This window comes from Mustelus asterias, chromosome 23 (assembly GCF_964213995.1).
Source record: "Mustelus asterias chromosome 23, sMusAst1.hap1.1, whole genome shotgun sequence".
In the NCBI taxonomy this organism is placed as follows: domain Eukaryota; kingdom Metazoa; phylum Chordata; class Chondrichthyes; order Carcharhiniformes; family Triakidae; genus Mustelus; species Mustelus asterias.
The window spans coordinates 47,077,576-47,101,938 of NC_135823.1; the positions used below are offsets into that span (position 1 = coordinate 47,077,576).

The window sequence follows — 24,363 nt, forward strand, 5'->3', positions numbered from 1 at the left end:
GAGAAAAGTGGAATTGCAACTCTAGTCCTCTGCTCTAACCTCTGCTTCCCCCATGCTTGTATGCCAGTGGTGTATCCTGCCATTGATTTCCCCTCAGTCAAAGCATTCACACCTCAGTCAGAGGTTGGGGCTTCAAGTACCATGTTCAGACAGCTGAACACAAAATCTAAGCTGACGCTCCAGAGCAGCACTGGTGCATTTGTACCATCTTCCAAATATGAGGTTAATCTATGTGAGTGCCTCTTTGCCAGCTCAGGTAAAAATCGCCCACTGCACCATTTGAAGAAGAGCAAGGGAGTTTCTCCTTGGTGTTCAGGACAATATTTATTGCTCAAATAGCATCACTGAAGCAGACTATTTGGTTATTCATCACATTGCTGATTCTGGCCCTTTGTTTTACACACATTGATTGCTGTTTCCTACATCATAATAGTGACTACACTTCAACAACCCATTGTTACCTATAAGTAATGATGTGGAGATGCTGACATTGGGTGGGCACAGTAAGAAGTCTCGCAACACCTGCTCCTTCATCAGGTGAGTGGAGAGGTGGGTTCACAAACATGGCATATATATAGACAGAGACACAATTGCAGTACAGACAATATGAGTGGAGATAGGGTTAAGCACAGGTTAAAGTGGTGTGAATTGTCTCAAGCCAGGACAGTTAGTAGGATTTTGCAAGCCCAGGCCAAATGGTGAGGATTACATGTAGTGTGACATGCACCCAAGATGTCGGTTGATGCCATCCTCATGCATGCAGAACTTGGCTATTCACACCTCTTTAACCTGTAATTATCCCTCTCTCCACTCGCATTGTCTGACCTGTAAAGACTTGAGTACCTGTAAAGACTCACACATTCCAACCGCTATCTTGTAATTGTGTCTCTGTCTATATATGCCGAGCAATGCTCCGAAAGCTCATGATTGCAAATAAACTTGTTGTACTTTAACCTGGTGTTGTGAGACTTCTTACTGTACCTATAAGGGATCTTGGGGCATCCTGTGATCCTGAAAGGCATTATATAATGCAAGCTTTTTTTTGTTTTCTTCTATCATGCTGGCTCTCTTATTTGCTGCTTGGATGTAGCTAAAGCTGGCAGGGTTGCATTTATTGCCTGTCCTTATTTGCCCAGAGAGACTGTTGAGGAAGCTGCTCTCACTTTTTTCTTCTGGCACTATTTCATCACAGCATTTATATGCAAGTCTGAAATGAGCTTGTGATGAGATTCTGAATGGAGGGTTTTGATGGGACCTGAACTGAACAATGGTGAACAAGTTATTAGATTACTTTTGAGTGATGTCACAATTGAGATTCCTTTCACCATTCATGACTGGGAGCCTAATAAGACAGTCATTAGCTGTGTTAATTTGATTCTGTTCCTAGTATGAGATATCTAACCAACTTCTAGTGTTGGGTGAATGCTGTGTTATCACTGCACTAACACAGTTTGACTGGGAATGGCATGAACTACTCCAAACAACGCAGGAGAACAGTAGAGTTCAGCACCTGTGGTTTGCACCTGTGTACTTCCTTTGCCTGCTCACAGGTGGCCTCAGAAGTTCTCACATGAGATCCCATCCAAAACCTCCAATGCATTACAGAACAAGGTAAATGCAGTAACATTTTTTGCAAATTATGGGAAAAATCACATGATCAGATGTATATGATCACAAATAGATTCGGCAACATCCCTTCTCTGAGTTTTTTTAGTGTCACAAGTAGGCTTACATTAACATTGCAATGATGAGACTGTGAAAATCCCTCAGTCGCCACACTCAAGGTGCCTGTTTGAGTACACTGAGGGAGAATTTAAGCATGGCCAATGCACCTAACCAGCACATCTTCCCAGAGAGAACCCACGCAGACACGGGAAGAACGTGCAGATTCTGCACAGACAGTGACCCAAGCCCAGAATCGAACCCAGGTCCCTAATACTGTGAGGCAACAGTGCTAACCACTGTGCCATTAACCAATTCGATAGCAAGCCACAATAAAGGTATTCTCAATCCCATGAAAGTTGGGAACCGCCTCAGCCAAGTGTCCCTGCAACAACGACTGAAAGTCCTCCCAGATGCCGGCGCTATCGGGAGCGCACTTTGTAATTTTGGGGGGAGCTACCCATCTTGCGCGTCACTAGCTCCTTCTTGTTGCAATTCTTGCCAACCTCCCGTCTGATCGGCGTCCTGTAACCATGGACACCGGCGGCAGCCATTTTGTGCCGGGTGTTTTTAAACAGAACAGACCGTTAAGAGGTGAGAAGCAGTTGGGAGACAAAACAGCGGCCCAGGGGATGGGCAAACACCACGTCCTGACCCCGGGGAAGGGGGCAAACAGCCTGTAATGGAGGCAAATAGGCCACGGCTGGGGGAAACACACAGGGAATGAGGGTAAACAAAGGGGGTGCACAGGACACGGATGGGGAGGGCACAGGACATGGATGGGGGAACAAGACACGGATGGAGAGGACACAGGACACGGATGGGGGAACAAGACACGGATGGAGAGGACACAGGACACGGATGGGGGAACAAGACACGGATGAAGAGGACACAGGACATGGATGGGGGGGCATAGGACATGGATGGGGGCATAGGACACAGATGGGGGAGGGCACAGGACACGGATGGGGGTACAGGGCACGGATGGGGGCATAGGACATGGATGGGGGCATAGGACACGGATGGGGAGGGCACAGGACATGGATGGGGAGGGCACAGGACATGGATGGGGAGGGCACAGGACACGGATGGAGGCACAGGACATGGATGGAGGCACAGGACACGGATGGAGAGGGCACAGGACACGGATGGGGCGGGTACAGGACACGGATGGGGGCACAGGACACGGATGGGGGCACAGGACACAGATGGGGGTGCAGACACAGGACCCCTGGGGCAAGGGTGGCAAACACAGGTCATCAGAGAGAAGCAAATATAGGCTTCCCAGAGGGGTGGGGGCAAAGTGATTGTGGGAGGGGCAACACAGGCGTTCCCCCCTTGGGGGTGGGGATTCAAATACATACTCCTGGAGGAGAAGGGGATGGGGGAAACACAGACCTCCCCTGGGGACAGAGGATTCAAATACATGTTCCCATGAGGATGGGGAATTGTAAACACAGGTCCTGGGAAAGAAGAAACAACAGGTCTAAGTGCAGAGAAACAGGGCCTGAAGTAGGTCCAGGTGCAGGGAAACAGGCCCTGAAGGGAGGAATACAGGACCCCAAGAGGTGGGATGCATAGACCCTATACACAGACCTGGAACAAGGTGAAGCACAGGCATGGGGAAAACACTGGCCCGGGGAGGGAATGAGAGGAAACACCAGCTGTGGGATGAGGGAGTGTGGGAATGCATGCCTGAGGGGAACACAGATGAGAACTGGGTGACAGTTTGTATTTTTGCACAAAAGGTAGTGGAATTCTAAAACGCTATCCCCCAGAAAACTGTTGATTCTGGGTCAATTAAAATTTTTAAGATAGAGATCCATCAGGTGTTGTTTGGTAAGATTATCCAAAGGCAGGGAAATCAAGTTGAGGTACAGACCAGCTACAATCAAATTGAATGATTGAATGAGCTTGAGGAGCTGAATTTTCTTCTCCTGTTCCCTTGCTGCCATTTTAATCCTCTTTCCTACTGTATTTTCATATTCCATGGGTTATTAATTTACTTTTGATTATGGCAACCCTCTGACTGGAACAGGTTGTATGAAAGATTTTTCCTTTCACTCGTGGGTGCATGCATCTTTCATAGCCTGACTGGCTGGAGAACCTTTGAGCGTGTCCTGCTATCCTGGATAGATTAATCACTAAGAACGGTAAGTGATCTAAACCATTTAAATTGTTTCCGTTTCCAGATTCCTAATATATGGAGGAAACAGGGCTGTGAATAAAAATGACTTCAAAAAATCAGAAACCAGCTCATGTTGATGAAGGCAACTGTGAACTTCAGAGAACATATGACAGCTCAGAGATTGATTGTGGTAGTCTCGAATCGTATTGGGATAGGATATTCGCTCGTGTTAAGGATGAACTTCCTTCCATTGATTCAGACTTTTCATCAGTAAGTCTCAACTTTGGAATCTCACGGTTAAATGTGCTTCTTACTGAATATGGGAGTGAATTTCCTGACCCTATATTGCACTATCTCACCTGTCACCGAACATCAGCCCAACTCCTTTTATTCTTCCCCTTTACTACAATCCAATCCAAACCCTTATGTTCTGCATTTTTTGTTGCACAGTCTGGTTCAGAAGATGGTGAAATTCCTATTTTCCAGCGTGGTACCATCGGGCTAATTTCCCACCTGCCTGAGGATCTGAAGGAGATATCACTCGACGATCCAGTTCTTGAGGTAAAATGAAACTGTTCACCACAAGATATCATGCTGCCTTTGCCCTGCTCCATTTTATTTTACACAAGAATCTGACTTTTGAATTTTTCATTGCAGACATGCCTCAGCTCTGACCTAATTTCAGCTGATTCCATCTTGACTCAATGTTCACATATCTGTGATCGAGCATCTGCTCACCTGACATTGCACTAATTTGAAGTGCATGTACTTGAGGCACAATATTGAAGTGCATTGTAAATCATTCTATTGAATCAGTGAAACAGCAACTTTAGCTTATTACAGTTATTCATCAGAATTAATGCAAAGCTGAGTCTGTCATACATCGCTGTCCATGAATTGCCGGTACAGGCAGCATGGCAGCAGTTCAGCAATGTGCCTCCTTCTCCCACAAAAAAATAGGTAAGATTAATTTTTCAGACTTGAATAAAATTGGGCACGTTTTGTTCTGCCAGGTGCAAACTAGGATGGGAGCAAAACTGCCAAATCTTCTGAATAAAGGAACATCTGATTCTCACTATATTTTATATAGGACGCTAAATACAAGGTTTGTGTGTTGGTACCGAGGCACTAAACACCAATACAGAGCAAAGAATTGTGACTATCCGTATTTTACTTCTTCCTTTGGCCCATGTTCATACCAAGTGAGGCTTCCCATCCTTCTGATTTTTAAAATGTTTTTCTCACCTCTTTCCTTTTGAAGTCTTAACTCTCAGACATGAATTATCCAATTTGGTGATAATGATTTCTGAATGTCCACAGGAAATGCTGGAATCTGCAAGATACCCGCATGAGGCTTGGGCACAAGACTATAAAGAAAAACCATCTGATGGTCACCAGAAGTTTAGGAGTGAAAATTCAAGACACTTGGAAAAGTCAACCACTGCTGATAAATTTAAGATGGCTGAAGCTGGTCCTTTAATTGATAACAATGTTGAATCACAGGGGCTATCAACAGCTTTTAACACTGGTGAGAACAAGAACTCACTGGACTTTGAAATGGAATCCAGGCCTTTTAAAAAAGAGCACCCTGTGGACCCAGGAAATAATGGCGGAGGCGATCCACAATCATCCATAATACCCAAAGCCATTTACAATAAGAAACAGAAAATTCTAAGGTGTCAAGGCAGTGGAGATAGAAATTTAGATCACTGCTATATACCAACCAAAGCCACAGCTGGGCTTTCAGAATTAACAACTGAAAAGGACTTCATCCAAAATACCCCAGGAAACACACCAGAAACTGACCTGAACAAGGCAACATTGACTGAAGGCCATTTAATGAATTCCAATAGAGACCAGGAAACTCAAGTGTCGAAGGAAGGGCCAAACAGAATGAAGTCAACACGTACTGGATGGCATCCCCACAGACCGCCTATACTCTCTTTAGAGGTGAGCTGATAAATATTATCCTCTTCTGCTGCAAACTCAAGATATTCTTGAAGAGGGCAGGATGGTATTGAGTTAGAATAATGACCATAACTAATTTGGTAGAAGGTAGATACTGCCCTTTCACCTCTGGGTAGGATACTGACTCGATATGGAAGGAATCATTGTGATTATTGTGATTTTTTAAAATGCTGGTCATGTATGTTAAGAGGCAGAAGAAATTATTCTTAGGGGCTTCCCCTTATGGATACACTTTCTAAGCATTGTGTCAGAGAGGAGGAGTCCAGGTACTTCAGGTCCCACATAGCTTCCTCCAGTATTCATCAGCAGTAAGTTGGACCTTTAGGTTTATCTGCTGCTGCTATCCGACACCAATACCAAATACATTATTGGAGCATCCGGTTCTCTGACTGTCTGTCAGCTGACCTCCTCCTCACCTCCACCAATAGCATTTGGTAAAGTCCAAAGTGATGTTCTCTGTTCCAGTCCTGGTACCAATACCAGTCTCAAAGATCAAGTCTTCCTAATGTTTGTCCTTGGCTTCTGAAAGCTGCTCTTGGATTATTTTCTTTAAACAGATGCTCTCTTTTCATTTTAAATCTCATAGTATTTAGTGTGAGCTAACAAGCTAACCTCCAGCTGCTGTTGTTTGTAGTGTATAGAACAAGTAGACCTGGATGGAATCTTGCAGAGTCTGCAACAACTAGAAAACCACAGCAGTGATTTTGACAGCATCATGAATAGTTCTTCATCTGCTACATGTAAGTAGGGGTCACATTCATGTATTTACAATTTATTAATATTTGCTCTTTCTCCTTAGCCTCTGGCAACCTGTTCATCATTAAAACCCTCCTTCAACCATGGAGCAAGATAGCTTGAGCTGTACTCACCAGGATGGGATACTCTAGGGTTGGGGAACCATTCTCTCCACAGACCCTCCTCACTTGCATGAAGGCATTTTCAACAAGCTTATGGTATTATCAAACTGAATAAAATTAACAGAGCACAATACAAAATTTACAAAATAGTTCTTCCTAAAGAAGGAAACTAGGCTATTTGGATACTCATTACAATTTAACCTCCTCCAGCTAAGTGCTCTGAATTGTCTGTATATTCACCATTGTGTTTCTTGGCTGTGAGAAGATTCAGCTTGAGACTGCACTACAGGAGTGCCTCTGGACAGTGTCCAAGGTTCAACAATCTTAGCTACTTCATAGAATCATAGAATCCTGCAGTGCAGTAGAAGGCCATTCGGCCCATTGAGTCTGCACCGACCACAATCCCACCCAGGCCCATCCCTATAACCCCATGCATTTTACCCTAACTAATCCCTCCCCTAACTCTAAGGGGCAATTTGCATGGCCAATCCATCTAACCCACACATCTTTGGACTGTGGGAGGAAACCGGAGCACCCGGAGGAAACCCATGCAGAAACACAGGGAGAGTGTGCAAACTCCACACAGACAGTGACCCAAGCCAGGAATCGAACCCAGATCCCTGGCACTGTGAGGCAGCAGTGCTCACCACTGTGCCACCGTGCTGCCCTTCCATCAATGACCTACTTTCCATCATAATGTCAGAAGTGTGAATGTGCCCTGATGATTGCACAATGTTCAGCAATATTCGTGACCCCTTAGATACTGAAACAGTCCATGTCCATATGCAGCAAGACCCAGACAAAACTCAGGTGTGGCTGACAAGTGGCAAGTAACATGTACCATAAATGTGCCAGGCTATGGCCATCTCCAACAAGAGAGAATCTAACCACCTTCCCTAGAGCTGGGTCATTGTACATATTCAAGGTGAGTTAGACATATTTTTAATCTACAAGGGAGTCACGGGTTTTGGGGACAGGCTGGAAAGTGGCGTTAAGGCCACCATCAGATCAACTATGATCTTTTTGAGTGACAGAGCAGGCTCAATGCAGCCAAATGGACTTCTCCTGACTATTTATGATTTTATGATCTTAAGGTGATGAATGGGGTGCCAATGAAGTAGTCTGTTCTTTCCTACATGATGTTGAGCTTCTTGAGTGTGTTGGAGCTGCACTTACATAGATGAGTGAGAATATTCCATTATACTTGTGATCTGTGCCTTGTAGCTAGAAGCATAGAAATTAGGAGCAGGAGTAGACCATTAAGCCCTTTGAGCCTGCTTTGCGATTCATTATGATCATGTCTGATCATCCAACTCAGTAATCTGATCCCGCTTTCCTCCCATATCCTTTGATCCCTTTAGCCCCAAGAACTATATCTAACTCCTTCTTGAAAACTATGGTGGTGGGAATGCTTTGGAGAAGCAAGGAGTTGAGTTACTTGACACAGAATCTCCAGCCTCTGACCTACATTTTTAGCCACAGTACTTATATAATTGATCCAGTGAAGTTTCTGATCAATGGTAACCCCAAAATATTGACGGTGGGAACTTAGAAATGATAATACCATTGGATGTCAAGGGAAAATGGTTAGATTTTCTCTTGAAGGACATGGTCTTTGCTTGGCATTTGTGTGGCACAAATGTTACTTGTCACTAATCAGCTGAAACCTGAATGTTGCCCAGGTCTTGCTGCATCTGTAAACAGACTGTTTCAGTACCTGAGGAATTGTATATGGTACTGAACACTGTGCAATCATTAGCAAACCTCCACACCTCTGACCTTGTGATGGAGAGAAGGTCATTGATGAAGCAGCTGAAGAAATTTGGGCCTAGGATACTGTCCAAATGTCCTTAGACTGAGATGATTCACCTCCAACAACCATAACCATCATTTTTTGTGCTCAGTATGACTCCAAACAATGGAGAATTTCCCCCTCCCTGTTTCCCATAGGCTTCAATTTTGCTAGAGCTCCAGGATACCACACTTGATTAAATACTGCCTCATGCTATCTTTCTTGCATCAAGTCTTGAATTCAGCTCTTTTGTTTGGAACCAAGTGGTCCTGGTGGAATCCAAACTGAACATTGGTGAACAGGTTATTATTGTAAATGCAACTTGATAGCACTGTTATTGACACCTTCCATCACTTTGCTGATGATTGAAAGTGTAATGATGGGGTGGTAATTGGCTGGATTGCGTTTGTCCTGATTATTATCGACAGGAGGTACCTGGCAATTTTCCACATTGTGGTGAACATGTCAATATTGTAACTGTACTGGAACAGTTTGGCTAGGGGCATGGCTAGTCCTGGAGCACAGAGCATGTGTTCAGTATTATTGCCAGGAATAGTGGTCAGGGGTCATGGTCTTGGCTGTATCCAGTGCCTTCAGCCCTTTCTTGATATCACATGGAGTGAATTAAATTTGCTAAAACCTGGCATCAGTGATGTTGGGGATCTTAGGAGATGCCAAGATGGATCATCCACTCAAATCTTCTGGCTGAACCCATTTGCAAGATCCTCAGCCTAGCCTCTTGCATTGACATGCTTGAAAACGGATATATTTATAGAATCACCTTCTCAATTTAGGTCTTTAATTGTTTTGCCACCATTATGACTGGATTTGGCAGGATTGCCAAGTTTTGATCTGATCCATTGGCTTTGGGATTGCTTCTCTGTATCACATGCTGCTTCTGCTGTTTGGCATGCCTGTGTTGTAACTTCATCAGGTTGGCACTTCATTTTAGGTATTGCTCCTGGATTGCCCTTCTGCACTCATTACTGAGCCAAAGTTGATACCCTGGCTCGATGGCAGTGGTCGAGTGAAGGCCGTGACATTACAGATTGTGGTTGAATAAAATCTTGCTGCTTCTGATGGCCCAGTGCATCATGGCTGCCCAGTTTTGAGCTGCTAGATCTGTTCTGAAAAGAAGCAGATGTGATACAAGAAAAAAATATTTTCACGCACAAGAGGTTTGGGTTTGGAATGCACTGCCTGGAAGTGTGGTGGAAGCATTCAAGAGGACGTTAGCTGATTATTTGGACAGAAACAATGTGCAAGGTTATGGGAAAAAGACAGGAGAAGGCACTAAGTCATAATGCTCATTTGGAAAACCTATGCAGGCATCATGAGCCAAATGGCTTCCTTCTGGCCCATATCAATTCTGTGATTTAGCATGTTTGATGAAATCCTCAGTGTGAAGACAGGATTACATCTATACAAGCATCATATGGTGGCCATAGAATCCTTACCAATCTGAAAGAGGCCATTCAGCCCATTGAATCTGCACCAACTCTCTGACAGAGCATCTTACTCAGGCCCTAACCCCATAACTCTACATATTTACCCCAGTAATCCCCTTAATTTACACATCTTTGGATACTAAGGGGCATTTTAGCATTGCCAATCCACCTAATCCGCACACCTTTGGACAGTGGGAGGAAACCGGAGCACCCGGAGGAAACCCACACAAACACAGGAAGAATGTGCAAACTCCATGCAGACAGTCACCCAAGGCTGGAAGAGAACCCGGGTCCTGGCACTGTGGGGCAGCAGTGCTAATCACTGTGCCATCATGCTGATCAAAGTGAGGAGTGAAACATCTACTTTCAGCAGGTAGTGCCAAGTTGGGGATTGGCTAAATCAGGCAGGGAAAAATGCTTATCTTTCCATCTCCTGGAACATGCATTCATCCTATATATTTTTATTAGGATACAGTTGACTTGCTGTATTTTAAAGATGTATGGTTGATTTTCTTTTTGTTAATTGACATGCATTATGACTTTAATTTACCCATTGTAAAAGTTACAACGGATGAAAACATTTCTTGGGTAATTGCACATACTTCATTACTGCCAAGAATACAGGGCACCCCTTAGCTCAAAGTCGTAAAGAACCATACACTAATGGAGCTACACTGTCTCAGAGTTGCACCTTAACTAGCTTTTGTACAGTTACTTTATTGTGTCAAAAGTAATGCAAACCTACACCTAGTGTAAGCAGATTTCACTGTGTGTTCTCATTTTTCCCCACAGTACTTTCTCATGTTAATAGAGAGCAGAGCCTTATGGAACAGCTCACCTCACTGTCTGTCAAGCAGTCAGGAGGAGCTGTCACATTGAATAATGAAACAGCGGTATGTAATGGAGAACACCAGTCTGACAGGACAAGAAGAACCAGGCTTGATGGAGGCAGAACCAATAAACTCAAATATTTTCTGAGGTATAAAAAAGCTAGTGATTAATAATGTGTTTGTTTAATTTATTAAAAATACGGTTTCAGCAAATGTGCTTTTAAGTTTCAAGTTAGAATGGGAATCAGAAACAAAACTACTTGAAAGTCTTAGGAACTTTGGGTAATATAAATATTAAAAATTAATGAATTAAGTTCATGGCTAACAATATGTATATCTCATTCAGTGGTTAAGATATGTAAAGAACATGTCAGTAAGTGTCTCATGTAAATTAATTAATTTTGATATTCAGAATAATTGTAGGCAAACAAAGACCAATTTGCACTCAATAAACTCTCAAATAGCAAATGAGAAAAACGCCAAATTAATCAGTTATTATGTTATTAAAGGTGCTATTGGTTGACTGCAGAAAATTGGCCAAGACACCAAGAGAACTCTCTTCCTCTTTGAATATTGGCATGAGATCTTTTATACTCACTTGTACTCTGAGAGACCGATTGCCTATCCAAAGTGCCTAACAATTACTCTGACAAACCAGAACCACAATCTGTCAAAGTTGCGATGGTGAAATAGGAATAACACCAACAAAATTCCCAGCCATTATCTCAGATCTGCATAGGAGGTGTATTTGTTACCTCGCAATATAACCTTTTGTTAAATATTAGCCTTATTAACCTTTTCTGTTTTCTTATTTCATTTTCTCAGTCCTGAAACAAACATACGTACCAAGTGGATGGAAGAAAAGCTGACAAAAAAGGCTTCCGAACCAAAAACTGTGTTCATTGACTTACGGAACTGGGAGCAGGATAGAAGCACATCACAGACAGGCTGCAGAGACAGTAAGGAGAAGCTCACATGTCTGCAGAATGAAAGGTAATGGGCAGTAATCCAGGGCAATATGCTATAAATGTGTTTAGAAGAAAGTATTCAGTCTGTGCTAACAGGTTTGCTGAATTGGTTCCCAGTGCAAAACAGTTCATATGTAGATCGGCTGTACATTCTGTGAATTCTGAATACTGAAAGGTTAGACTTGACTTCTCCACATCTATACAAATAGTGTGTGACTGGAGAGCTTATTTCATAGCAGATTTTTGAGATCTAATCTCTGTCAGTTTTAAAGGGCTAGTAAGTCAAAAAATGAAGGATAGAAATGGCAGGAATCGGGAACCATGGATGACAAGGGAAATTGAAAACTTAGTTAAAAGGAAAAAAGAAGCATACGATAGATCTCGACATCTAAAAACTGACAAAACCCATGAGGACTACAGTGAAAGTAGGAAGGAACTTAAACACAGAATTAGGAGGGCTAAAAGGAGTCATGAAATGTCTTTAGCAAGCAGGGTCAAGGGGAATCCCAAGGCTTTTTATGCATATATTAGGAACAAGAGCGTATCAAGAGAAAGAGTAGGCCCACTCAAGGACAATGGAGGGAAGTTATGCGTGGAGCCACAGGAAGTGGGCGAGATCCTTAATGAGTACTTTGTATCGGTATTCTCCAAGGAGAAGGATATGATGGATGTTGATGTTAGGGATAGGTGTGTGAATGCTCTAGAGAATGTCAATATATCAAAGGAAGAAGTGTTGAGTATGTTAATTGCATTAAGGAGACAAGTCCCCGGGGCCGGATGGGATCTATCCCAGGGTTACTGCAGGAGGCAAGGGAAGAAATAGCTGGGGCCTTAACAGATATCTTCACACCCTCTTTGACCACAGATGAGCTTCCAGAGGACTGGAGAATAGCCAATATTGTTCTGTTGTTTAAGAAAGGAAGCAGGGATAATCCAGGAAATTATAGACTGGTGAGCCTGACGTCAGTGGTGGGGAAGATTTTGGAGAAGATACTGAGGGACAGGATATATGCACATTTGGAAGAAAATGGACTAGTTAGTGACGGGCAGCTTGGTTTTGTAGAGGGAAGGTCATGTCTCACCAACTTGACTGAGTTTTTTGAAGAGATGACAAAGATAATTGATGAGGGAAGGGCTGTGGATGTAGTTTATATGGACTTTAGTAAGGCATTTAACAATGTCCCACATGGTAGACTGTTACAAAAGCTAAAATCACATTGGATTCAGGGTGGGCTGGCTAGATGGATACAGAACTGGCTTGGTCATAGAAGACAGAGTAGTGGTGGAAGGGTGTTTTTTAGAATGGAGATCTGTAGCTAGTGGTGTTCCACAGGGATCAGTGCTGGGACCTCTCTTGTTTATAGTATATATGAATGATCTGAAGGAAAATGTGGGTGGTCTGATTAGTAAGTTTGCGGATGACACAAAGATTGGTGGAGTTGCTGATAGTGCTGAGGATTGTCGGAGGATACAACAGGATATAGATAGATTGGAGACTTGGGCACAGAAATGGCAAATGGAATTTAATCCAGACAAATAATGCACTTTGGAGGATCAAATTTAGGTGTGAATTATACTGTAAATGGCAGAACACTTAGGAACATTAACATACAGAGGAATCTGGGCATGCAGGTCCACAGTTCTCTAAAAGTGGCAACGCAGGTGACCAAGGTGATTAAGAAGGTAAATGCCTTGCTTATCTTTGTCAGCCGGGGCATTGAGTACAAGAGTTGGGATGTCGCATTGCAGCTATACAAAACCTTGGTTAGGCTGCATTTGGAGTATTGCATGCAGTTCTGGTCGCTACACTACCAAAAAGACATGGAAGCTTTGGAGAGAGTGCAAAGAAGGTTCACCAGGATGTTGCCTGGTCTCGAGGATGTTGACTATGAGGAGAGGTTGAATAACCTAGGATTGTTTTCACTGGAAAGACAGAGGCTGCGGGGAGACCTGATCGGGGTCGACAAAATTATGAGAGGCATAGACAGGGTGGATAGTCAGAGGCTTTTTCCCAGGGTGGAAGCATGAATTACAAGGGGGTACAGGTTCAAGGTGAGAGGGGGAAAGTTTAAGGGAGATATGCAGGGGGGAGTTTTTCAAGCAGCGAGTGGTGGGTGCCTGGAACACGCTGCCAGAGGAGGTGGTGGAAGCAGGCACGTTAGTAACATTTAAGAGGCATCTGGATGGGTACATGGATAGGGAGGGAATAGAAGGATATGGACCAAGTAAGGGCAGAAAGTTCTTTTTTTAGTTTAGTTAGGGCATCATGATTAGCACGGGCTTGGAGGGCAGAGGGGCCTATTCCTGTGCTGTACTTTTCTTTGTTCTAGATCCAGTTTAATTTAGTTGTGTACAGTTTAATGAATTAGTTCCAAATTGACCCTCTAAGATGGATTAGTTCTAACAAGACTAAACCCTAAACCATAAGGCATGACAGGACTTTGAAATAGCAAATAATATGGAAGTCTATTTAAAAAGAAAGGAAAAGATATACTCAGCAATGCATGACCGACCTTTACACCTGCATTTGAAGTGTAAATGTTCCTCAGATTCCCTCACTGACAGCGATTTCCCACAGATCTTGCCCAGGAAGCACTGAGCACCACCTTGATGATAGTCCAACTTGCAAACAACAAAATGGTTCTCGAAACCCATTTTTCTTGAATTAGCCTTGCCTCATCTCGAATCAGTTCTGTTGTAATTATTCAATTTGTCATGTTGTTACTGGTTTAATTGTACTGGATTTAGCCATTTACGTACATTGTTCCATGGGGAAGAACAATGGGACATTTCATGATCTTTCTTTTCTCTGAGTTTAGACAAGTCTTCATTCCTTCATTTGTACTGGATAATCAAAGAGGTGAATGGTTATTGGGGGTAGGCGGGAACATTGAGTTGAGGTTACAATCAGCGTCGAAACACAGTCATTAATAAATACAGAATACAAAATGACTTCATTGGCCCAGTATTAGGACAAAATGGTGTCTTGACGTTAGCTTACTTACAGTGAATATAATGCAAAAACTTTCCTATAATGATCAAGTTAAACTAAAATACTGTTCAGGTCTGCTTACAACCCATTAAACTGGTTAACAAGCATTTTGGCTTCCCCTCATGGCTCAGCAGCATTGAGAAAATTATCCATTTCTTTCCAAAGTGTCCACATTATTACTGAAATAATGACGGGTCATCCATCACTCACAAAGGGAAGTAGAACTTGTGATTTCCTGAACTAATCTCCATGTGAGTACTCTGTCACCTGGGAGCTCTGGATTGCAAAATCCACCCTACCTAAAGGAAACTTCACTGAACTTAAGTTGTCACTTGGAGTCATGAAAGTCATCAAGATATACAGCATGGAAACAGGCTGTTCAGCCCAACTTGCCCATGTCGACCAGGTTTCCTAAATGGAACAAGTCCCATTTCCCTGTGTTTGGCCCATATCCCTCTAAAACTTTCCCATCCATGTACCTACCCAAATGCCTTTTAAATGTTACAATTGTACCCGCCTCTACTATCACCTCTGACAGCTCATTCCTTATACGCACCACCCCCTGTGTGGAAAAAGTTGCCCCTCAGGTCCCTTTTAAATCTTTCCCCTCTCACCTTAAACCTGTACCCTCTAGTTTTGGACTCCTCTACTCTGGGAAAGGACCTTGGCTTGTCCACGTACTCTGGACATACTCTCTTCCACCTTCTTCCATCAGGCAAAAGATCCAAAAGTCCGAGATCATGTACTAACCGACTCAAGAACAGCTTCTTCCTTGCTGCCATCAGACTTTTGAATGTACCTACCTTATATTAAGTTGATCTTTCTCTACACTCTAGCTATGTCTGTAACACTACGTTCTGCACCCTCTTCTTTCCTTCTCCCCTATGTACTCTATGAACGGTATGCTTTGCCTGTATAGTGCACAAGAAACAATACTCTTCACTGTATACCAATACATGTGACAATAATAAATCAAATCAAAAAAAATCTATGCCCGTCATGATCCTTAAACCTCTATAAGGTCACCCCTCATCCTCCTACATTCCAGGGAATTAAGTTCCAGTCTATACAACCCCTCCTTATAATTCAAACCTTCTGGTCCTGGTAACATCCTTGTAAATCATTTTTGCACCCTTTCCAGTTTAATAACATCCTTCCTATAGGAGGGTAGTCAGAATTGTACCCAGAACTCCAAATTTAGCTTTATAGTGTCTTGTACAGTTGTAACATAACATCCCAACTCCTGTATTCAATGCTCTGACCGATGAAGGCAAGTGTGGCAAACACCTTCACCGCCGTCTACCTTTGACGCAACTTTCAAGGAACTATATTCCCTCACCCTGAGGTGTCTCTGTTCGATAACTCTCGATGTGGAGATGCCGGCGCTGGACTGGGGTAAACACAGTAAGAAGTTTAACAACACCAGGTTAAAGTCCAACAGGTTTATTTGGTAGCAAAAGCCACACAAGCTTTCGGAGCTCTAAGCCCCTTCTTCAGGTGAGTGGGAATTCTGTTCACAAACAGCGCTTATAAAGACACAGACTCAATTTACATGAATAATGGTTGGACTGCGAATACTTACAACTATTTGTAACTCCCACAGTTGCGTGGACCTGCAGAGTTTCACTGGCTGTCTTGTCTGGAGACAATACACATCTTTTTAGCCTGTCTTGATGCTCTCTCCACTCACATTGTTTTGTTTCTTAAAGACTTGACTAGTTGTAAGTATTCGCATTCCAACCATTATTCATGTAAATTGAGTCTGTGTCTTTATAAGCTCTGTTTGTGAACAGAATTCCCACTCACCTGAAGAAGGGGCTTAGAGCTCCGAAAGCTTGTGTGGCTTTTGCTACCAAATAAACCTGTTGGACTCTAACCTGGTGTTGTTAAACTTCTTACTGCGATAACTCTCCCCAGGGCTCTACCATTAACTGTGTAAGTCCGGCCCTGGTTTGTTTTACCAAAATGCAACACCTCACATTTGTATGAATTAAACTTCATCTGCCGTACCTCAGCCCACTGGTCCACTTGATCAAGATCCCACTGTAGTTTTAGATAACCTTCACTGTCCACTACACCACCAATTTTGGTGTCATCCACAAACTTACTAACCATGCCTCCTATATTCTCATCCAAATTGTTTATATAAATGACAAACAACAGTGGACCAGTACCAATCCCTGCAGCACACTGCTGGCTACAGGCCTTCAGTCTGAAAAACAACTCTCTGCAACCACCCTCTGTCTCCTACCGGCAAGTCAATTTTGTATCCAATTGGCTAGTTCTCCCTGAATCCCATGTGATCTAACCTTACTGACTAGTCTACCATGCGGTACCTTGCCGAAGGCCTTGCTAAATCCATATAGACAACGTCTACCACACTGCCCTTATCTATTTTCTTGGTCACCCCTTCAAAACGCTATCAAATTTGTAAGACCCGATTTCCCATTCACAAAGCCGTGCTGACTATCCCTAATCAGTCCTTGCCTTTCCAAATGAATCTAGATCCTGTCTCTCAGAAACCCTCAATAATTTACCCACCACTGACATTAGGCTCACTGGTCTGTAGTTCCCTGGCTTTATTCTGCCCACCTTTCTTAAAAAACAGTACATTTGCCACCCTCCAGTTTTCCGGCACCTCACCCGTGGTTGTCAACTATACAAATATCTCCACCAGGGACTCCACAATTTCTTCCCTAGCTTCCCACAATGTCCTGGGATACACTTGATCAGGTCCCAGGGATTTATCTACCTTTATGCATTTTAAGACCTCCAGCACCTCCCCTTCAATAATGTGGACACTTTTCAAGGCATTCCCACTACCCCCACTTTAATTTCCTCAGTGTGCAACTCCAAGCTGTGAGTCGCTTTGTGTCTTGGGTTCGTGAGCCTTCAGGATATTGATTCTGATGTTCAGCCATGATCAAAATGAATGGTGCAGCAGGCTCAAAGGGCTGAATGGCCTACTCCTAGTTCTGTTTTCGATGTCTCTATGTTCCATTACCATTTTGAAATGTTTTGTACTTTCCTAAGGACCTTCTGCTGCCAGGAATCCCCACAAACTGGCAGTGGGTGTGGGGGTAAATCCTTACCTTAAATTTTTGTTTCTACACCTGTTATTTTACACAGTTCTACAGAATCATCCTTTGAGGAAGACAACCAGAACAGCATGTCAGCCCAAGACAGTGACCAAGAACAGAAAAAGCCACAGAGTGACTCAGGGTAGGAAAGATTAGTCACTTTGTGAGAGAATGAGAATCATGCAATTTGAATGGATAATTGGGATTTGAGCTCTCGTAATTTGAAGTAGAACATAGAACATTACAGCGCAGAACAGGCCCTTCGGCCCACGATGTTGCACCGACCAGTTAAAAAAAAAACTGTGACCCTCCAACCTAAACCAATTTCTTTTCGTCCATGAACCTATCTACGGATCTCTTAAACGCCCCCAAACTAGGCGCATTTACTACTGATGCTGGCAGGGCATTCCAATCCCTCACCACCCTCTGGGTAAAGAACCTACCCCTGACATCGGTTCTATAACTACCCCCCCTCAATTTAAAGCCATGCCCCCTCGTGCTGGATTTCTCCATCAGAGGAAAAAGGCTATCACTATCCACCCTATCTAAACCTCTAATCATCTTATATGTTTCAATAAGATCCCCTCTTAGCCGCCGCCTTTCCAGCGAAAACAATCCCAAATCCCTCAGCCTCTCCTCATAGGATCTCCCCTCCATACCAGGCAACATCCTGGTAAACCTCCTCTGCACCCTCTCCAAAGCCTCCACATCCTTCCTGTAATGTGGGGACCAGAACTGCACACAGTACTCCAAGTGCGGCCGCACCAGAGTTGTGTACAGTTGCAACATAACGCTACGACTCCTAAATTCAATCCCCCTACCAATAAACGCCAAGACACCATATGCCTTCTTAACAACCTTATCTACTTGATTCCCAACTTTCAGGGATCTATGCACACATACACCTAGATCCCTCTGCTCCTCCACACTATTCATAGTCCTCCCGTTAGCCCTATACTCAACACATCCGTTATTCCTACCAAAGTGAATTACCTCACACTTCTCCGCATTAAACTCCATCCGCCACCTCTCGGCCCAACTTTGCAACCTGTCTAAGTCTTCCTGCAAACTACGACACCCTTCCTCACTGTCTACCACACCACCGACTTTGGTGTCATCAGCAAATTTGCTAATCCACCCAACTATACCCTCATCCAGATCATTAATAAATATTACAAACAGCAGTGGCCCCAAAACAGATCCCTGAGGTACACCACTTGTAACCGCACTCCATGATGAATATTTACTATCAACCACCACCCTCTGTTTCCTATCCGCTAGCCAATTCCTGATCCAATTTCCTAGATCACCCCCAATCCCATACATCTGCATTTTCTGCAGAAGCCTACCATGGTGAACCTTATCAAACGCCTTACTAAAATCCATATATACCACGTCCACTGCCTTGCCCCCATCCACCTCCTTGGTCACTTTCTCAAAAAACTCAATAAGGTTAGTAAGGCACGACCTACCTGCCACAAAACCATGCTGACTATCACCTATCAATTCATTACTCTCCAAATAACTATAAATCCTATCCCTTATAATTTTTTCCAACATCTTGCCGACAACAGAAGTGAGACTCACCGGTCTATAATTCTATAAGTATGTTCATAGGTGTGGTGTGAATGAATTGTGACCTATTTGTGGGACTGAGATGACATCATGTGGTACAGATTGGTAATGATATCCATCACTATAAGTTACAGCTCAGTGATGCTGCCTGTTACATTTGCATCCTGAATCTGAAATATATACCATTTTGTCCTGAAATTTAAAGAAATGTTTAACTTCCACAGAGACCAACGTACACTGGTTACCATAGGGGCTTTATGGATGAATATGCAATACTAGTGGGAACAATCAACTGCCAGCTCACATACTGGGGGAAGCAGGTGCATATGCAGCAGGGGGAATTGGGCACACATTGTTTATTCATTCATGGGATGTGAGCATTGATATCAAGGCCAGCATTCATTGTCCATCCCTAAATGTCCTTGAGCAGGTGATGGTACGCCATCTACATCTGAGTAGCCTGCTAGGCTAGTTGAGAGGGAAGTTAATAGTTAGCCACGTCGCTGTGGGTCTGGAGTCAAATATAGGCCAGACTGGGTCATAACAGTAGATTTCACCCCCTGAAGAATATTAATAAACCATATGATTTCAGCAATCCAGTAGATTCATGACCATTATTAATGAGACTAGATTTTTATTCCAAATATATTTAATTAATTTAATTTAAATTCCCCCAACTGCTGTGATGAGATTTGAACTCACTCTTGGACTATTCATCCAAACCTCTGAATTATGATTTCACCAACATTACCATTCCCTCTTATAGAATTATGAGCATACAGTGATGATTTTAACATCAATCATGCACTTAATTTTTTTTTCTCTGGCAGATACAGCAACTGTACTGGTAAAAGCATGTTATTGAAGCAACTGCGAAAAGCCTCTGTCAAGTGCTCAAAAATGCCAATTAGTGATTCTAAGTGTATAGCTGGACAGGCAGGAGCAGCTGGTGATGCGGCCAAGCAAACCCAGACGAAGAGAAGGAAAGCGAGAAGTGAAAGTAGGAAACCTGTTGGTGAGCAACTTGAGATGTCTGTGACTCCAGATTCCAATACTGAGAGAAGAGCCATAGAAGAGCTCAATTCACCAAGTAGCCAACTTGTCCTCACATCTGCTCCCACACTGCAAAACTGTACCTCAAAAGTCACAGTACCAGCTGTCAGTCAGAGTGAGCCAACACTGCCTGGGAGAGAGCAATATGCTGCAAATATAAACAGGTAAGGAAAGGAATATGTGTGAGATGGGGAAGTACATAGATGTTCTAACAAAATATCAATCTGCTCTTCAAAACGAAAGCAAAATATTGCAGATGCAGAAAATCCGAACTGAACCGAAAATGCTAGAAATACTCAGCAGGTCTGGTAGCATCTATAGAGAGAAACAGAGGTAAACTTCCAGGAAGATGACTTTTGATCAGAGTTCAGTCTGTTGTTTCTGTTTTAAAATCCACTGATTTCCTTTCTCTTTTGATTTTTCTTTCTATCTCTCTATGTCTCTCTCTCTCTCTCTCTCCCCCCCCACTCTCTCTCTCTCTGATTTATCACTCCAGTTACAGAGAAGCTATTTGCCTTCGCTGGGATCAACGATTCTATCTATGACCCAAGTTGGCTGGTGGTCCTTCAACACATTGAATTTAAAATTCGCATCCTTAACTTTAAATCCTTTCATAGCCTCGGCTGTGCCAATCTCTGGAACATTCATCAGTGATAACGTATTAGACAATGGGGGAAAAGCCAGACAATGGGATTAATGGGATAGCCTTTCAGAAGTCAGCACAGGAAAAGTGGATGAAATGACTTTCAGTTCTGTAAGATCCTATGATTCTAACCTATGAAGCTCTCAATTTCTCAGATTCTATTCTCCTTAGTTCTTTCACCCATTTAGGGTCCACATTCTGGAATTCTCTTCCTAAACTTCTCTGCATCTCAACCTTACTCTCCTTCTTTGAGAGCTTCCCTGAAAACCACCTCTTTGGCCAAATGTCTTGTCACCCTTCCTAACTCCCTTTGTTATCTGTGAAGTGCATTTGAATCTATTTTGTGCAATGAATGCAGTATAATTGCAAGCCATTATGGTTGTATTTAATGTGTCAAATCTGTTACCTCCTCAGTGACTTATTGGTGTTCAGGTCAGTGGACTATAGGAGCCCTCTAGTATTCAGTCAACGCACTAGCCTAAACAGTAACTGATGGTCGGCTGACCATCACAACAGAGCCCGAGGGAGTCACAGGTGGAGAATAATTCAATTTTGATGCTCTTTTTATCTCAGTATATCTTCTCCCCAAGAGATTAAGTCGTGACACAAGGATGGAGAGAGACTTCACCACCACTCAGGATGTGACCTTTTTAAACGAGCAATATGTATCCATGATAATTTATGGAGGAAGAACTTTTTCAAAGAATAAAAAACCTATGTTTATGACAAGTAATCTAACATTTCAGTCAGTGGATGTCAACCTTCAGCAAGATGAATTTGTGATAGGAACTCCTTACCCCTTGTAACAGAGGTTTAACTATTGTTAGTGAGTACATTGGATGTACTTATTTTGTTCCCTTTTGGAAAGTCTTTTGATTTAGAACATAACATAAGAAATAGGAGGAGAAGTAGACCATTTGGTCTCACGAGCCTGCTCCACCATTCATCGCAATCATGGCTAATCTTTAGCCTCAACTCTACTTTCCCGCCCACTCCCCATATCCTTTGATTTACTGAAACACCAAAATTCTGTCTATCTCAGCCTTAAATATATTCAGTTTTGTAACTTCCACAACCCTCTGGGGTAGAGAATTCCAAATATTCACAACCTTTTGGGTGAAGAAATTTCTTCTCATCTCAGCCCTAAATGATCAGCCCCTTATCCTGAGACTGTGCCCCATGTTCTATTTCCCCAGCCAAGGGAAACAATCTCTTGGTATCCAACAAGTCCTTTCACAACCTTGTACGTTACAATGAGATCACTTCTCATTCTTCTCGACGCCAGGGAGCATAGGCTCAATTTACTCAGCCTCTCATCCTAGCAACCAATTTAATGAACATTCACAGTAATGCTTCCAATGCAAATGTATCCATTCTTTAGACATGGAGACCAGAGCTGCACACATTAGTCTAGATGTAGTCTTACCAAAGTCCTATGCAATTATAGCAAATCTCCCTTCGTCTTGCTCTCCAGTCGCCTTTTAGTAAAGGCCACCATGCTATTTCCCATCCTAATTGCTTGCTGTATATGCATGTTAGCTTTCTTTGTTTGTTCTAAGAGCACACCCAGACCTTCTGAACATCAACATTTACAAGCTTCATGCTTCTTTAAAAAATTCTGCTTTTCCATTCTATTTAATTTTGAAACAGTAATCCATGTCGTAGTCGCAGTCTGGAGCCAAATGACCAAAGGCAGAGAGAGCACTGGAGGAAGGAGCAGCAGAGCCGACAGCGGCTGCACAGGCAGCTGGACAGCCTGAAGCCCCTGAGGTCTGTGACAGGAAAGCAGCATATCGCAGAGGGAACACCCCTCCTCTTCCACACGGTTAGTGTGAGCAATGTGTCATAGAGGGAACTCCACTCCTCTTCCACATAGTTAGTGAGGGCAATGTGGCATAGGAGAAATTCTACTCCTCTTCCACTAGTTCGTATGAACAATGTGGTATAGAGAGAACTTCACTCCTCTTCCACACAGTTAGTGTGAGCAGCACAGTACAGAGGGAATGCCACTCCTCTTTCACACAGTTAGATCATTCACAACTCATGGGACTTTCAAAGATTCATAACCCTCTGCTTTGAGTGAAGAAATTTCTCTTTGCCTCGTTGTTATATGACTGACCCCTTATTATTAATTACCAACTTGCCATTGAGCAGGTATCTATGTACTCAGAACTGCACTTGCATTAGCTGAGGATTCCTTTATTTTGCACTTTTTCACCTAAAGTGCAGGATGTAGAGAGGAAAATGAAACAAGAATAGGATTTCCTCTCCTCCTATTCATAATGTTCACCCTTTGTGATTGTCAGTGAACATATCTAAAGTTGGGACTGGAACAGAGATACTCATGAGATACAAACTGGAGGGTGACAGTGTAACACTGAGATATTGGGCAGATCTTGCAGTCTTGGTATTTGCATGAACGGAAAATTCCTCAGAATGTTTTTGCCAGGTCAGGAGCCTGGTTAGTTTAGTTTATTAGTTTATTTATTAGTGCCACAAGCAGACTTACATTAACACTGCACTGAAGTTACTGTGAAAATCCCCAAGTAGTGAACCTTCTGATTGAACTTTCTAGAAGTCAAATTTGTTCACTTCACCGTTCACTTCATGTGGGCAAGTGGAATGATGAGTTGGGATTGCAATTGAGCAAGCAGGATTCAAAGGGCCACCAGCAACCTTCACAGTGACATCACTGAGATTTGTGCTGTGGTGACTTGGAGGTGATGCTTCAGAGGAAAATGGAAGCGAGACAGAAAACGTCAGTAGCCATGTTTGAATTGTGAACATCTCGTACAGGAGCTGCCAGCAATTTCCTTACTATCAGTAATATTAACCTGCTCCTGTTATCACACTGAGAGATATAAATTAGTAGGTGACAGTGAGGGGACAAGATACTGTGTGAGTTACATGGTTTGCAGTCTCACAGACTCCTTTGATCTTTTAGATAACTGGGCAGTCAAATTCCATTTGAAACTGGAGAAATCCCTGCAGCCAATGGCTCATTCTCTTTCCTTTTCTTTTCAGGAGGCTTCCTATTTACCCAACATCAGCACTTTACCCCAGAAAGGAAGAAGTGACATGCTTCTACTAACTGTCCAACTCTCCAGCTGTGGCCAACTGGTAACAAGTGGACAGCAGGCTGGACATTTGCTGGACAGTATGATGACCACATCCAACTTGTATAATGCACTGGTGTCGTGGTTCCTTTCCCTGGTGAGTTTCTGGCTAAAAGAGGATGATGAGATACTGAACTCCAGTATTCCTAGACTGATCAGACTGTTGTCTCCACCTAGACGGCCTTAATTTTAGTTTCTTTCACATCACCTGGACAGGAGTGTGTTGGTATTTCATAACCACTTGCTCCTAA

The 24,363-nt window shown here is 43.0% G+C and overlaps 1 protein-coding gene across 1 annotated transcript in view; it reads left to right on the forward strand.

The window, feature by feature from the left end:
- Window positions 1–2,202: 2,202 nt before the first annotated feature.
- The window catches only part of LOC144510387 (dynein axonemal assembly factor 8), a 52,532-nt gene continuing 30,371 nt past the window's right edge, over window positions 2,203–24,363 (forward strand). The window contains exons 1-11 of the mRNA XM_078239824.1: window positions 2,203–2,256; window positions 3,855–4,060; window positions 4,241–4,351; window positions 5,111–5,740; window positions 6,393–6,498; window positions 10,648–10,834; window positions 11,511–11,678; window positions 17,775–17,867; window positions 20,131–20,517; window positions 22,647–22,821; window positions 24,021–24,209. Coding sequence (XP_078095950.1) covers window positions 3,893–4,060; window positions 4,241–4,351; window positions 5,111–5,740; window positions 6,393–6,498; window positions 10,648–10,834; window positions 11,511–11,678; window positions 17,775–17,867; window positions 20,131–20,517; window positions 22,647–22,821; window positions 24,021–24,209 — 2,214 coding nt within the window. The 5' untranslated portion in view covers window positions 2,203–2,256; window positions 3,855–3,892. The remainder of the gene's footprint in view (window positions 2,257–3,854; window positions 4,061–4,240; window positions 4,352–5,110; window positions 5,741–6,392; window positions 6,499–10,647; window positions 10,835–11,510; window positions 11,679–17,774; window positions 17,868–20,130; window positions 20,518–22,646; window positions 22,822–24,020; window positions 24,210–24,363) is intronic.